Source organism: Wyeomyia smithii, chromosome 3 (assembly GCF_029784165.1).
Source record: "Wyeomyia smithii strain HCP4-BCI-WySm-NY-G18 chromosome 3, ASM2978416v1, whole genome shotgun sequence".
NCBI lineage: Eukaryota > Metazoa > Arthropoda > Insecta > Diptera > Culicidae > Wyeomyia > Wyeomyia smithii.
This window is the reverse complement of record NC_073696.1, coordinates 154,805,801-154,819,375: the sequence shown is the minus strand read 5'-3', so window position 1 is coordinate 154,819,375 and position 13,575 is coordinate 154,805,801. Positions and strand designations below refer to the sequence as shown.

At 40.3% G+C, this 13,575-nt stretch overlaps 1 protein-coding gene across 4 annotated transcripts in view; it reads left to right on the top strand.

Annotated features, from left to right (window-relative positions):
• Nucleotides 1–13,575, top strand: part of LOC129732932 (basement membrane-specific heparan sulfate proteoglycan core protein-like) — a 454,358-nt gene that overhangs the window by 109,532 nt on the left and 331,251 nt on the right. For all 4 annotated transcript variants that reach the window (XM_055694405.1, XM_055694406.1, XM_055694403.1 and 1 more), the window contains exons 3-4: nucleotides 616–770; nucleotides 828–1,100. In XM_055694405.1, coding sequence (XP_055550380.1) covers nucleotides 616–770; nucleotides 828–1,100 — 428 coding nt within the window. The remainder of the gene's footprint in view (nucleotides 1–615; nucleotides 771–827; nucleotides 1,101–13,575) is intronic.

Here is a 13,575-nt window from a genome sequence, read left to right as displayed (position 1 = left end):
AAGGTTAAGTACATGGGACTAGCTTACGACAGAAAACTTGTTTTCAAAGAGCACATTGAGAGTATTTGAGCAAAGTGCATCAAACATACGAGATGTTTATATCCTCTCATTAACAGGAATTCTGAACTTTGTTTAAAGAATGAACTTTTGATTTACAAACAAATTTTGCAGACCAGCAATGCTTCATAAATTATTACCAATTTTCGACATTGTTAGGGAAATAGAATTACGTTATCCATTTATGTTAACTTTAGTAATATATTTTTTGTAATATATTTTTTCGACCTAAATCGTTGTAATTCTCAATTGCTACGATAAGGTCTCTTGATAGCCCTAAGTTAGCAATTAAGTTGTTGTAAGTTTATTTATCTTTTTTGACAAGTAGGATTAAATCCCTACGAATGATGTCCTAATTGCGAAAGCAAACAAATCCCAACAATCAAAATTACAAATTTCTAACAGTGTTGAGAAGTCACCAGTTGTGATTGGCCACATCAAGTCATTATTTACTAATATCTATTATAAATACCTAAGCTTCTAACAAATCTCTCTTATTTAAAAAAATCCTGCCTCATTTTGATAAAATTCTAGGAATAATCAGCTTTTATGTTCTAGCGTCACAATCATTACCTGTTCTGCGATTGGAACCTCCTGTTTCATACATGAATCCTGGTGAATCCATAGTCGTCGACTGTACATCATCCGCTGGTACACGAGTTCCGGTCTTGTGGGAACGAGTAGGAGGCCAACCCCTACCTTACAACATTCGGGTATTTCATAGATATATTGAATCATTATACTATCTAAAGTCTTATTAATTTTTATAGCAAGATGGAAACAGATTGATTATACAGAATGCTGTGGAGATTAATACTGGAAAGTACACTTGTATTTGTCATACTGATGAGGGCCAGCAATATATATCTGATTTTGAGCTAGTCGTTAGTTCAAGCCATGAATCGCAAAGCGAAACTCCAAGGGTAGAATATGTCGATCGTGGCTCAACTATAAAACTTCAGTGTAACAGCGATATCCACCCAACTTCATATCAGTGGTCTCGTCTCCTAGGTTCATTCAATGCGGATTTAAATATAACCACTGTGAGTTGCTTATTATTGACATTTTTAAAATCAACCAGCTTTCCACTTGTTAACTTCGAAAAAAAAAACATCTATTCTGTTTAATATTTTTGCACCGATTGTTTGCTTACAGTTGCAATAACATGAAATTATTCTCTAAAATATTCATCCCAACATAATTTGTCCTTTAATTACACAGTGCAACAAAAATTGACTTCTTTCTGCCTTGGTTTCTATATATAATTTTTTGTGTATTTTGATGCAAAACCAAACTTCAACTTAAGGGGTGACAATGGCGCCATTTTGAATTTTTGAAAAATCAGAAATTTTCGATGTTTTAACGACGCTACTTTTTTCTAAGACCAAATATCAAAATTCTAAGAGTTTTCCCACATCTTAGCATCTTTTAAAAAACATCCAACCCCTTCCCCGCAAGAGGGGGTAGATTATATGAAAACAATTCGTCATTGTATCTTGGAGTATCGCTTGCCCTCTAGATTTTACATTAAGCAGATTTCAAATAAGTTCATCTAACTACGAGAAAAACCTATTTTAGTATTGTAGGGGAATTGGGGCAAAACTGATATGTTGCTGACATTTCACATAGATCACCAACCAATCGATTCCTGAAACTTATTTACTCAATATAAGACTTCATCTGTATGCCTGAAGGGCACTGGGTACTGAAATGCCACTGCGACATTCTTGCTGATTGTCTTTTGTGGCGGGCCCCGATTGCTGTGCACAGGTTACGGATTGCTCGTACTCATTGATGGAGTAGAACTGTTTTGTTGTAAACCTGTACCCCAATTAGGTACAACATAGTTGATGAAACTAATGACCTGCTTGGGATTGGAGCTCCATACTTGGTATGGAGTTAAAAGGTAACTTCCTAAGAAGTTGTACCTAGAGGAAGCAAGAGCTTCGCAAGAGCAAAGCAAATGCTCTGAACTCTCTGGTTCAGATTTGCAGAATCGGCAGGTGTCGTTCAACACTACGCCGATTTTCTTTAAATGATAAAAAGCGGGACAGTGTCCGGTGAGGAGTCCCGTGATTATCCGTAGGTCACTACGATTTAGACTAAGTAGCTTTCTGGCGGTTCCAGGGTTCGGATAGATAAACTGTTCAGCTTGTCTACAACCCTGTGCCTGTTGCCATTGGGATACTATTTCTAGCCCTTCCCAAGTTAGTAGTTCGCTTTTGATAGCGGAAATGGACGTACCCAGAAACGGCTCGGGGCCAATAAACCGCTGAGCTGATCCCTGTCTTGCTAGGTAGTCAGCGTGTTCATTACCCTCGACTCCGCAGTGTCCGGGCACCCAAAACAAAAAAAACTGAATTCTGTCGGGAAAGTTCCCGTAGAATTTCAATGCATTCCCAAACAAGTTTGGAAGCGCATTTGACGGACTTAAGTGCCAGTAGTGCAGCTTGACTGTCCGAGAATATACCGATTTTCGCATGTCTGTAGTTGCGTTGCAGACATATTTTTGCGCAGATTATATGGCATATACCTCTGCTTGAAAAACGGTGGGCCATTTTCCCAGGGAAAACGTTTCCCTGATACCGGGTCCGTATATACCAGATCCCGTTAGGGATCCCATTTTCGAGCCGTCCTTATAAAAACTGACGAAGCCAGGTGGAAGATTAGGCCCTCCATTGTTCCACATAGAGCGGTTTGTTTCAATCACTCTATATGGAATATCCATGTTGGTCCTAACGTCCATCCAGTCGGAGACTGTGGTTAATAGCGGAGTTAGTTTGAACTCCCTAAGTATGCGAAGGTGGCCGATCTGGTCCCCTTCAAGTATAGTTTTCCTCCTTTGCAACCTTAGAGCCCAAGCTCTGCTTCCTTTTTCACATGAAGATGTAGAGGTAGTAGACAAAGCATAGCTTCCATGGCTGCAGTTGGAGTTGTTCGCATAGCGCTGGTAACCGAAAGACATGCAAGTCTTTGAACTTTTTTGAGTTTGGCTTGCGCAGTCACTTCGTTCACCTTAGGCCACCACACTAGAGCAGCATAGGTGATTCTTGGTCGGGCAATGGTCTTGTAAGACCAGAGTGCCAAGTCTGGTTTCAGTCCCCAGGTCTTACCGAACAGAGTTCTGCAGGCCCAGATCGCTGAGATCGCTTTCTTAGCGGCATGATCCAGTTGTGCAGACCAGTTCAGTTTCTTGTCCAGAATAATTCCGAGATATTTGACTTCATTGCTGAAGCCCAGTCTAACTCCATTCAGTATTGGAGGAGTGATGGAGATCGTCCTTCGTCTGCCGAATGGAGTTAGGACTGTTTTTAAGGGGTTTATGTTCAGACCCTCCTGTAAACACCATGACATGGTGGTATTCAAAGCCGTTTGCATTCGGCTCGACAGAGTTGCGTCATCTTTACCTCTGACGATGAGGACGATGTCATCGGCGTATCCAATGACCTCGTAACCAAGCTATGAAAGCTTGTTGAGAAGTGCGTCGACAACTAGTGACCATAACAAGGGCGAGAGAACTCCTCCTTGCGGGCATCCCTTGATCACTGACATTGTTACAGACGAATCTCCCAAGGTTGCTGTGTTCACTCTGCTAGAGAGCATTGCGTGTATCCAGCTCCTTGAAGTGTGGTCGATTCCCTTATGAGAAAGAGCCGTATCAATTGATGCAAAGGACGTGTTATCGAAGGCCCCTTCAATATCAAGAACGGCACATAGTGCCGTCTCCTGATAACTCAGGGACTTTTCAAACAACGCCACTAAGCTGTAAAGAGCAGTTTCTGTTGACTTGCCGCTTTGATAGGCATGTTGGCTCCTGTTCAGCGGGGAGTCTTCAAGAAACTCATCACGGATATATTTATCCATTATTTTCTCCATCAACTTGAGAAGTGATGAAGTCAGACTTATGGGTCTGAAAGTTTTAGGTAGAGTTTTGTCCTTTCTTCCAACTTTGGGGATAAACACTACCTTCACCTTCTGCCAGTTATCCGGAATATGGCCCAGAATAAAGCTGGCTCTGAAGAGGTTGATGAGTTCGGACATAATAACTGCGACCGATTTTTGTAGAAAGATGGGTAGTATGCCGTCTGGACCTGGAGACTTCATAGGGTCGAATGAGCTTAGAGCCCAACCTGTTGAAGCTTCCGTGAATAGTCGACGGGCCAGCAGGATGGACTCCCGAGACGCCATATGTCTCGAATTGTCCTGCCGCGACCCATCACTATTCAGTTCTTCGGTCTCTGTCGATCCAGGAAAATGGGTGTTCATAAGAACCTCCAGCGTTTCTTTGGTAGTGACAGTGAGGCATCCATCCTCTTTCCTCACTTGTCATAAACCGTTAGTATGGTCTTTAGACATCGCCTTTTGGAGCCGCGTAGCTTCCGGCAGAGTTTGGATTCTTTCACAGAAACTAACTCTGGATTTCCGTTTAGCCTTGCGTAGCTCGGCGTTGTACTTAGTGAGGGACGCCCTGTAGTCGTCCCAGTTAGACGTGACTTTTGCCCTGTTGAACAACCGCCTAGTTTCCCGACGAAGGTCACTAAGTTGATCATTCCACCAGGGTACGTCACGGCATACTGACCGCTGTGTTATAGACAGTTAGCGTCGAAAGCATCCATGATTCTGTTTTGTAGATCATTTGCTGCCGAATTCAGGTCAACTGAATTTTGAATGTTGCTGTAACTGAAAGTTCGTGAATCGATCAGGTGTTCCTTAAAGGATTCCCAATCTGTATTCTTAGGATTTCTGAACAGCTCTCTTTTCAGAGGGTTAGCCTCTATATTAAAAACGATGTGTCTGTGGTCCGACAAACTAGTTTCATCGGAGACATGCCTATTTTTAATCCTTGCGGAAATAGAGGCGCTACACAGAGTGAGATCAAGGACCTCCTGTCTGATAGCGTTGATAAACGTGGGGTTATTCCCTGCATTACATACATTGACATCGTTAGAAGTAAGGTATTCAAGTAGGTACTCACCCCTGGTGTTGGTGTCCGAGCTGCCCCAGATCGTGTGGTGAGCGTTGGCATCGCAGCCGATCAGAAACGGCTTGTTGATGGCCTTGCAGTACCGCACGAGCGCAGCAACTTTGGGTGGCGGTATATCACCTTGATCGCCCGGGAAGTAGGCCGACGCGACAACCATTTCCTGCTTTCCTCTGGTTGTTGGTACTTCAACCGTGACGGCAACGACGTTGCGTTGGATAAATTCTGTAATAGGTAAAAATTTTAGTTCTCTATTTAGCAGAATTGCAGTCCTTGGTTTGGACTGCGTGTCACAGTAGATTAACCTACCGTTAGGAGCGTGAGGTCCGAGAACTTTGGATTCGTTGATCCACGGCTCCTGGATGAATGCAGCTGCTAGCTGCTCTTTGGCGAATCTCCTGCAAAGAACACCCGAGGCGCCTTTTGCGTAATGGAGATTCGCTTGCACGCAGCGAAGGCTGCTCACTTTGCAGTGAAGTTGCCGTCTTTGTCCGGATCGGAAGATGATCCTGGTATTGGCTGACGGCTGCCAACAGCGGTTTGGCTGGTTGATGGAAGTTGCTCTTCCTCACTGTTCGGCTTCGGTTGCAGCAGTCGATTGGCAACAGAAGGTCGTCGAGCACACTGTGGCGGTTTTTGACTCCGGGGAGTGCGACTGTTCAATGGTTGATGCTTCACACTCTTGCGAGTCTTCGGCGGAACCGTCCGAGCAGCCGCGGGGTTGCGTTGTTTGGGTGGTGACAGGGCACTCACGGGGGAGCACCCTGCGCGTACCTTCCCAACCGCAGGGTTGCGTTTGGGTGGTTGTGGGGCACTCCCGGAGGAGTTTCCCACGCGAACCTTTAGCCCATTCGCAGGATCGCTTTGCCTGGGTGGTGGCAGAGTACTCCCGGAGGAGTTACCCGCACGTACCTTCCCTGACGTTGCGACGGAGTCTTTCCTGCCTGTGACGTTCGGCCTTCCGCTTACCTTTCGGATGCGTGCTTTGCCGAAACCGTAGTGCAGTTCATTATTTCTACTCTCAACGAGTTTGGCCGATTCTTCGTCAATATCCAGAACTAGTTCGACCAAGGCCTTTACCAATTTGCGGTTACAGACTCGCCACATTTTGGTAGAGAGATGGTCGTTCTGATTCTGGAGTGAACCAGACTTAATTTGACTACCACTTTTAGATATTAGCGCATCACCATTAATGCTCAGACATACTCGATATTATTTTGCTCTGTGAAATATACTAAAACCATGCCAAAACTGTTTTCATAGAATCACAGTTTTAAGCTCAGTTTTTGTCCGAATTAAGATCTGTTTTTTTAAAGATGGATAAGAAGATGCCAATATGTGGTCAAACTCTTAGAATTCTAATATTTGGTCCTAACTCCTTTAACTTGAAAAAGGTTTGGTTATTACTTGAAAGTAATAACCAAACACCTGAAATAGCACTACGGTCATGTAACGTTGTAACGGATAATTATTCTGAAAACATACCTGAACCAGTTTTTAATTCATGCTCATTGTCTTCTACAACTTTGTTGACTGCTTAAAAACCAGTGAAAAACCCGAATCAATCCACCTAGCGGTGAGACCCAGCCTTTCTCATTTGAACTTATTATTTGTTAAAATAAATTTACACCAACACTTAAAAAATAAACCTTGATAATTTCCGGATTTATTATTCATTCTAAACAACAAATTTTTGGTAGCCAACAGCACAACTTTCCCGAACATTTAAAATATAACATTCACACACATATGAACATACATTAACACATATACATGCAGATAACATTCCATTCTTTCAAATATATGATGCGATTTTGTTTTTGATTGTGGTATAATCGATTTGTACTCATATACTGCGTATAAATATTTAGATTGTTTATGTCAACTTTAGTTAGTAGATTTCAAATAATGTATAATTAAATGTTGTTCCTTATACATTAATTAGAATGATCTTATCAGTGAAAACGTAATTCTTCAACGCAGTTGATATTGCTGATTGTTTCTGAGGGGCATCCAATGAATGGCCAAATACCAATCAATATGGGTTCTTGAAACCTGGATTATACCCAGTTGCCAAATTCGATCTCAACCCTCATTTTCAATTCAGATGACCTCTTCTGGTTGCCTGATAATCATAAAATCCATTATAAAATTGCCGAACTGTCTAATCTGGGTATTTCGATGGCGAAGATGGCGACAGTTTCCGAATAACAGGCTAAAGTGACAAATATCATCTAATACGATTTAGGGAAGCGGTATGATACCCGGAGGTCAGAAATCATCTTCAGACGCCAGTTTTAATTTCTAGAAGCTGCTTCCGGTTCATGGAAACCAGTCTAAAAGGAACGAACATTACCTAATGTGAGTTTCTCAGTAGCCGGGATGATGATCAGAGGCCAGGAATCAACTCCATACTTCATTTTGAGATCCGGTTTCTGGAAAACATCCTTCAATTGTCAAACTCTTTGGATTTTAGATTATTGATGTTGTACTCGAAGGAATATTTGGAGCATATTTAAAATTTCACGTAATATTCATACTAAATAAATAGTCTTTCTATCATCATGACTCTTGAGTTCGAACTTTGATCGAATCAGCTTCTTTTAAACAGCCTTTGGGCTTTGTTTCTTTGTAGGTTTGAGAAACAAACTGTTCGTTTGACACTTGTTTTTTTTAAAATAAGTCGTATAAGCTTTGAGAGAATATACTTCCAATATTTTTACAATTTAACACATAACGGTTAAAAGAAAAGTCCAATTACACTGGTCAACACAAGTGTGGCCCCTAAGGGCAAACTGAGAAAAATTAAAAATTATAGCTTTTTAACCATTCCTGTGAATTTTTTTCTTTCTAGGGCAACTATTGTGAGCCCCAGAGCAGCATTTCATTCGACTTTGTCAACCAGTGTTATAATCAAATGAAATGGGTATTAATAAAGCAACTAAACCTTCAATTTTACACTAAGATTGTTGAAATCAGTCAAGCCATCTTTGACAAAACGAGTGAATTCAAAAAGTTTTCTGAGCACGTTTCTTTTCATAACCTTTGAACTTCACGTTCAACCATCATAAAATTCGTTAGTTGGTGGTTTTGAAGACAGTCCTTCATTTTATACCTATTTTGTTCATCTGTAACTATAACAGATAGGTCACATTTTCCTCCGCACTTTAACGTATATCGCTGATAGTGATAAAAATCCGGCGGTGGTGTTTTGCAAAATGTATAGGTCCAAATGATGACGTAGTTTTAGTCGGCGATTTGAACCTGCCTAATTTATCAACGGAATCAGATACATTTTGATTCAAATAATACTTTTTTACTTTACCGAATCAACTATCAGGCCGAGATAGCTGTTGTTGACAGTTTTCTTTCTGTTGGACTGCTGCAATGGTGTAGTTTACCAAATCACAACAATTGTTTTCAGTGCGTTTCGAGCTGCCCGACAGGTCAGACGTGTTTTCGGTAGCTTGTGGACTGGGACTGCCTATAGCTTCAAAGTTCGCATCAAGCATCGCTACGGGGAGGAAAAGAGAGGCATCTCTTTCTGACACTAACTAATGCAGTGAAAATTTATTTGATATTCTGCCTGAGCAAGAAGCCGGCGAAATTGAAATGTTCGAAAGTAAAACTATTCAAAATGAAATTTCTTTAAAATAGGAGAAAGCTCCACCTATTGTAATAACTATTGCTTCTGAATTTTACATTTTGAAAAGAGAACTTTCTAGGTTTCTCTTCGACGTCAAAGTTACTTATCAAATTGGCCGAAGAGGCGAATGCCGCTTACTGGCCCAAAAAATGAAAGATTGGAATCGTCTTATTCAGTATTTAAATGAAAAGATGTATAATATTTTCCATATGACACTGGAGGCGCCAAGCCGTTCAAGGTCGTATTGAAAGGTCTCACCAACGCACAGTGGGGAATCGCTGACCATCAGCCAAAAAAATTTATTTTTTTCATCAGCTGTTTCATAATATTTTTCCATTATTGCTATAGCATTCAAGTGTCTGAATCCAAAATTTGGTCGCAATATCATGAAATCTGATTTATTTATGACTTTTCAAAGCATGGCATACTGACGTTTTTTGACATTTTTTTTAAAAAAAGTACATTACTTTGAAACGCTCTGTAGCTTCAATGATAGCTTGGATTTTGTTGACGTCAAAGGAAAAGTTGTTGTAGATATTGTGCAAAGAAAAAACATTCCATTAGCTATTGTAAATTTGGTCATAGTAGGCCTGACACTAAAAAAATTAAAAATTAACGTGATTTTTGAAGTAGAATACTTCTCTCAGGAAGTTCGACTACATAGGGATGTGAAATGAAAATCTAAAACCGAAAAAAGTGAAAAATATGTCCAATTTCAAATGCTAATAAATCGGTTAGTATTCGATGGATTTCCTTCGTTCTTGCAGCAATAGATTGGAAAATCTTCTAAGATTCTTCCCAAAAAAAGATATTTGTAATTTTATTATTCACACTATTGTACTATCAAAAATAGTCAAGCCTTGTCAAAACGAAAAATTCGACCTCTGATTGGTCGTTATATGATTGCTTCCCAAGCACGGTCGACAGAATCATATACCTTGCAATTGAAAACATGCTATTTGCCCTATATAAAAGCCTGTTTCGGCCGGAGCCGCTCATAATAGTTCTAGACAGCGACAACAGTGCAGTGGATACCAGCGATGGCGGAAAGCGGCCATAGCTGTGGCATGGCTATGGATAGCGAACTAGTTGCAGCGGATCTCAGCATCGATAGCGGCTGATGCAGTGCTGCGCTTTAGTGAAATGAAGTCTCTATGTGATAGTGGGCACTAGTAAATGCATTCAATGAAAAGTTGACTCATTTTGACAACATGTGAGCCGTTTAGTTTTGAGTGTTAAATCAGCTTTTCACTGTTTATTTTATTACAAGGAATACTTTATTCGCACTGTCAGTGATAACGCGAAGATGTGATCGGCATCTTATCCGATACTAAAATGAACAACAAATTGTCCTTTTTAGGATGAAATAAAAATTTGATTGAAGAGTTATTATTTTCTAATGAGTTAATTCACATTTTTAAATTTGTAAAAGTAATAAATTTTACTTCATCTCCGTGTCTCAAAACGTACTGAATTATCTTTTCCTTCAGTCATGAGCACAACATCCGAAAAAAATTCATCTCAAAATTAAAAAATGGTCAAGCGGTCAAGCCCCAACCATAACAAGCAACTTGCTATATTTTTAAAAATTGTCAATCATTGTTGAAGCGCAAAATTTGATTGATCTGATTAGTCAAAGTATATTTACTAGAAAAAATGACTGACACGCAAGCAGCCGGGTTATCTTTCTTGTAAAAGTATTCTACTTCAAACTTGCGGTCGTGGCTTTGCACACAACCCTCCTGTAATTTTTGTAGAAAAGTAGCCTAAAAGTTTAGTTGCCGCAGTTTGCCACGGTTGCGACTACTTCCAAAATTTAGGTAAAAACGTAAGCTTACAAATGCATACTGTCCGCTATAGCGCAAAACTGCGCAAATTGTCCCTTTAGTGAAAAAAGCGATAGCAGATTTTCTAATTTTAAATTTTTTGAAGTTGAAATTTCATCCAAGATTAATTTTGATTATAACCATGATACCCCATCTTCCATATTTATGATATTGAACTTGATCCGTAAGGATAAAATAGAAATTTGGGCAAAAGTCACAAAATTTATCAATAAAAAGTTATAAAAATACGTGTTGAAAAAACAGTGAATAAATATTTATGAAATCCTAATTATGTCAAACTAATTTATCACTTTCTGCATATTTAAAACAAAATTGGAAGCATTCAGCCCTTTTCAATTTATGATCATGAAATTCGCTAAACTGATTGAAGTGTCAAATCCTAGCAGCAAGGAAAAAGAGGAAAAAAAGCCCAGCCCGAGCAGGAGAAAATATCATTTCAATACAACAACCAAATATTGGAAACACACCTCATTTTGATCTTGATATGGTTTACATAGTTGGTAAAATAACAAAAAATAATACCAAAACATTGTTCTGCCAAGACTTTATCAATAAAAAAGCTTGATATTTCAATAACAAACCAATATTTATTCACTTTTGTTTTAACGTCTTGATAGAATATTTTCACTATACATTACACTTTTTATCCACTTTCACTATTTAATTCTATCACTTTTCACTTACCACTTATACGCATCTACGTATTTCAACACTTACTGTGACTGTGGAGAAAATAGCGAAGTTTACCTAAGTAGGTAAACGAATGGGGCAAATTTTAACCTAGAGAACGTAAACAACTTGAGTTAGGTAGAGAAATGTGCGGCCTGGTGATCCATGCCTTTTTTTTTTTCATCTATAGTTTATTTGACACGGCACAAATACAATTTAATGTTTAACGGTGCCAATTATATCTGGTAGCTTACTTTCTAAAGTATCTTAATAACTGAAAGCAAATTTTTTATCCTCGCTGCCGACTACGAGCTGAAACTAAATCTAACTTAAAGCTAGAATATTTTGCATTAAAAGCACAGGTTTGCTGTTTGATGATTTTCATTGCCATAGGTAAGCAGCATATTCAATTTGTTCCGCTGCTGGGCCAAGATATTACGGACTGGCATATTGGGTTGTTTCCATCGGGCCTTGAGATTATCGTGCGGGTCTGATTGCTGTTTCCGGATCCGGGGTCTTAACGTGTTCTTGTCGTTTGGTTGGATGTAGGCGGAAGGGAATAGGATTAAACTGGGGCGTGGATGGATTTCAGGAAAACGTATATAAGGGACATGTAGGAACACGGCTCGCCAAGACATCACGAACAGGAACAGCCGGCTGCCTACTTTCGGCCTGCAGGGAAGCTATTAATTTAGACCTGGCGTCACGGTGTACAGGGCATGACCAAACAACGTGCTCTATGTCGTGATAACCTTCACCACAGGCATAGATACCACTTTCCCCGAGCCCAACACGACGGAGATGCGCGTCAAATCTATAGTGATTGGACATAAGCCGGTACATCACGCAAATGAAATCCCGACCTACATCCAACCCCTTGAACCACGGGTTCGTCGACACCTTGGGGATTATGGAATGTAACCACCTTCCCAGTTCCCCCTTGGTCCAAGAATTTTGCCAACTGATGATCGTATTCTGACGTACAAATGCGAAAAATTCATTAAAGGCAATTGGTCTTTCATAAATATCACCGTTTGTTGCGCCCACCTTAGCCAAAGAGTCCGCTTTCCCATTACCCGGTATCGAGCAGTGAGAAGGGACCCACGCTAAGGTAATCTGAGTAGATTTTTCGGATAAAGCACTCAGATGTTCCCGTATTTTCCCCAGGAAATACGGAGAGTGCTTAACATCTTTCATCGATCGGAGAGCCTCAATGGAACTGAGACTGTCCGTAAAGATGAAATAATGGTCCGTGGGCATTTTTTCGATAATCCCTAGGGTGTACTGAATTGCAGCTAATTCTGCGACGTAAACAGAAGCAGGATTATCGAGCTTATGGGAGACGGTTAAATTGTTATTGAAGATACCGAAGCCAGTGGACCCATCAAGAAGTGATCCGTCAGTGTAGTAGTACATATTGTCGCAGTTGATGTTTCGATATTTATTGGAAAAATTTTTAGGGATCTGCTGCACGCGTAAATGATCCGGGATTCCACGAGTTTCTTCTATCATGGATGTATCGAAAAACACAGTAAAATCAGAAGTATTTGATAAGTCGACACGATTTGGAATATTCGAAGAAGGGTTAATATTTTGGGACATGTGATTGAAATACAATGTCATAAAACGGGTTTGAGAATTAAGTTCGATTAACCTTTCAAAATTTTCAATCACGGGACGGTTCAAGACCTCACATTTGATTAGAATACTAGAAGACAGGCTCCAGAAGCGGTTTTTCAATGGTAGTACTCCAGCTAAGATCTCCAAACTCATCGTATGGGTCGATTGCATGCAACCCAAGGCGATACGCAAACAACGATATTGTATTCGCTCCAGTTTGATCAAATGTGTGTTTGCTGCGGAGCGGAAGCAAAAACACCCGTACTCAATAACAGACAGTATCGTTGTTTGGTAAAGCCTTATAAGGTCTCCTGGGTGGGCTCCCCATCATTTTCCGGTTATTGCACGAAGAAAATTCACTCTTTGTTGACATTTTTTCATCAGATACCTCACGTGACAACCCCAGGTGCCTTTAGAGTCGAACCAGACACCAAGATATTTGTGTACCAAAACCTGAGAAATCGTTTTACCCATTAATTGTGTTTGAAGCTGAGCAGGTTCATGCTTCCTAGAAAAAACTACTATCTCAGTCTTCTCCGGAGAGAATTCGATACCTAGCTGTAAAGCCCAAGCAAACAAATTGTCCAAGGTATCTTGCAATGGTCCTTGCAAATCGGCAGCTTTGGCTCCTGTAACCGAGATTACACTGTCGTCTGCAAGTTGTCTTATCGTGCATGAATTTGCCAGACATTCGTCGATGTCATTTACATAAAAGTTGTAAAGAAGGGGGCTTAAACATGAGCCCTGGGGAAGAC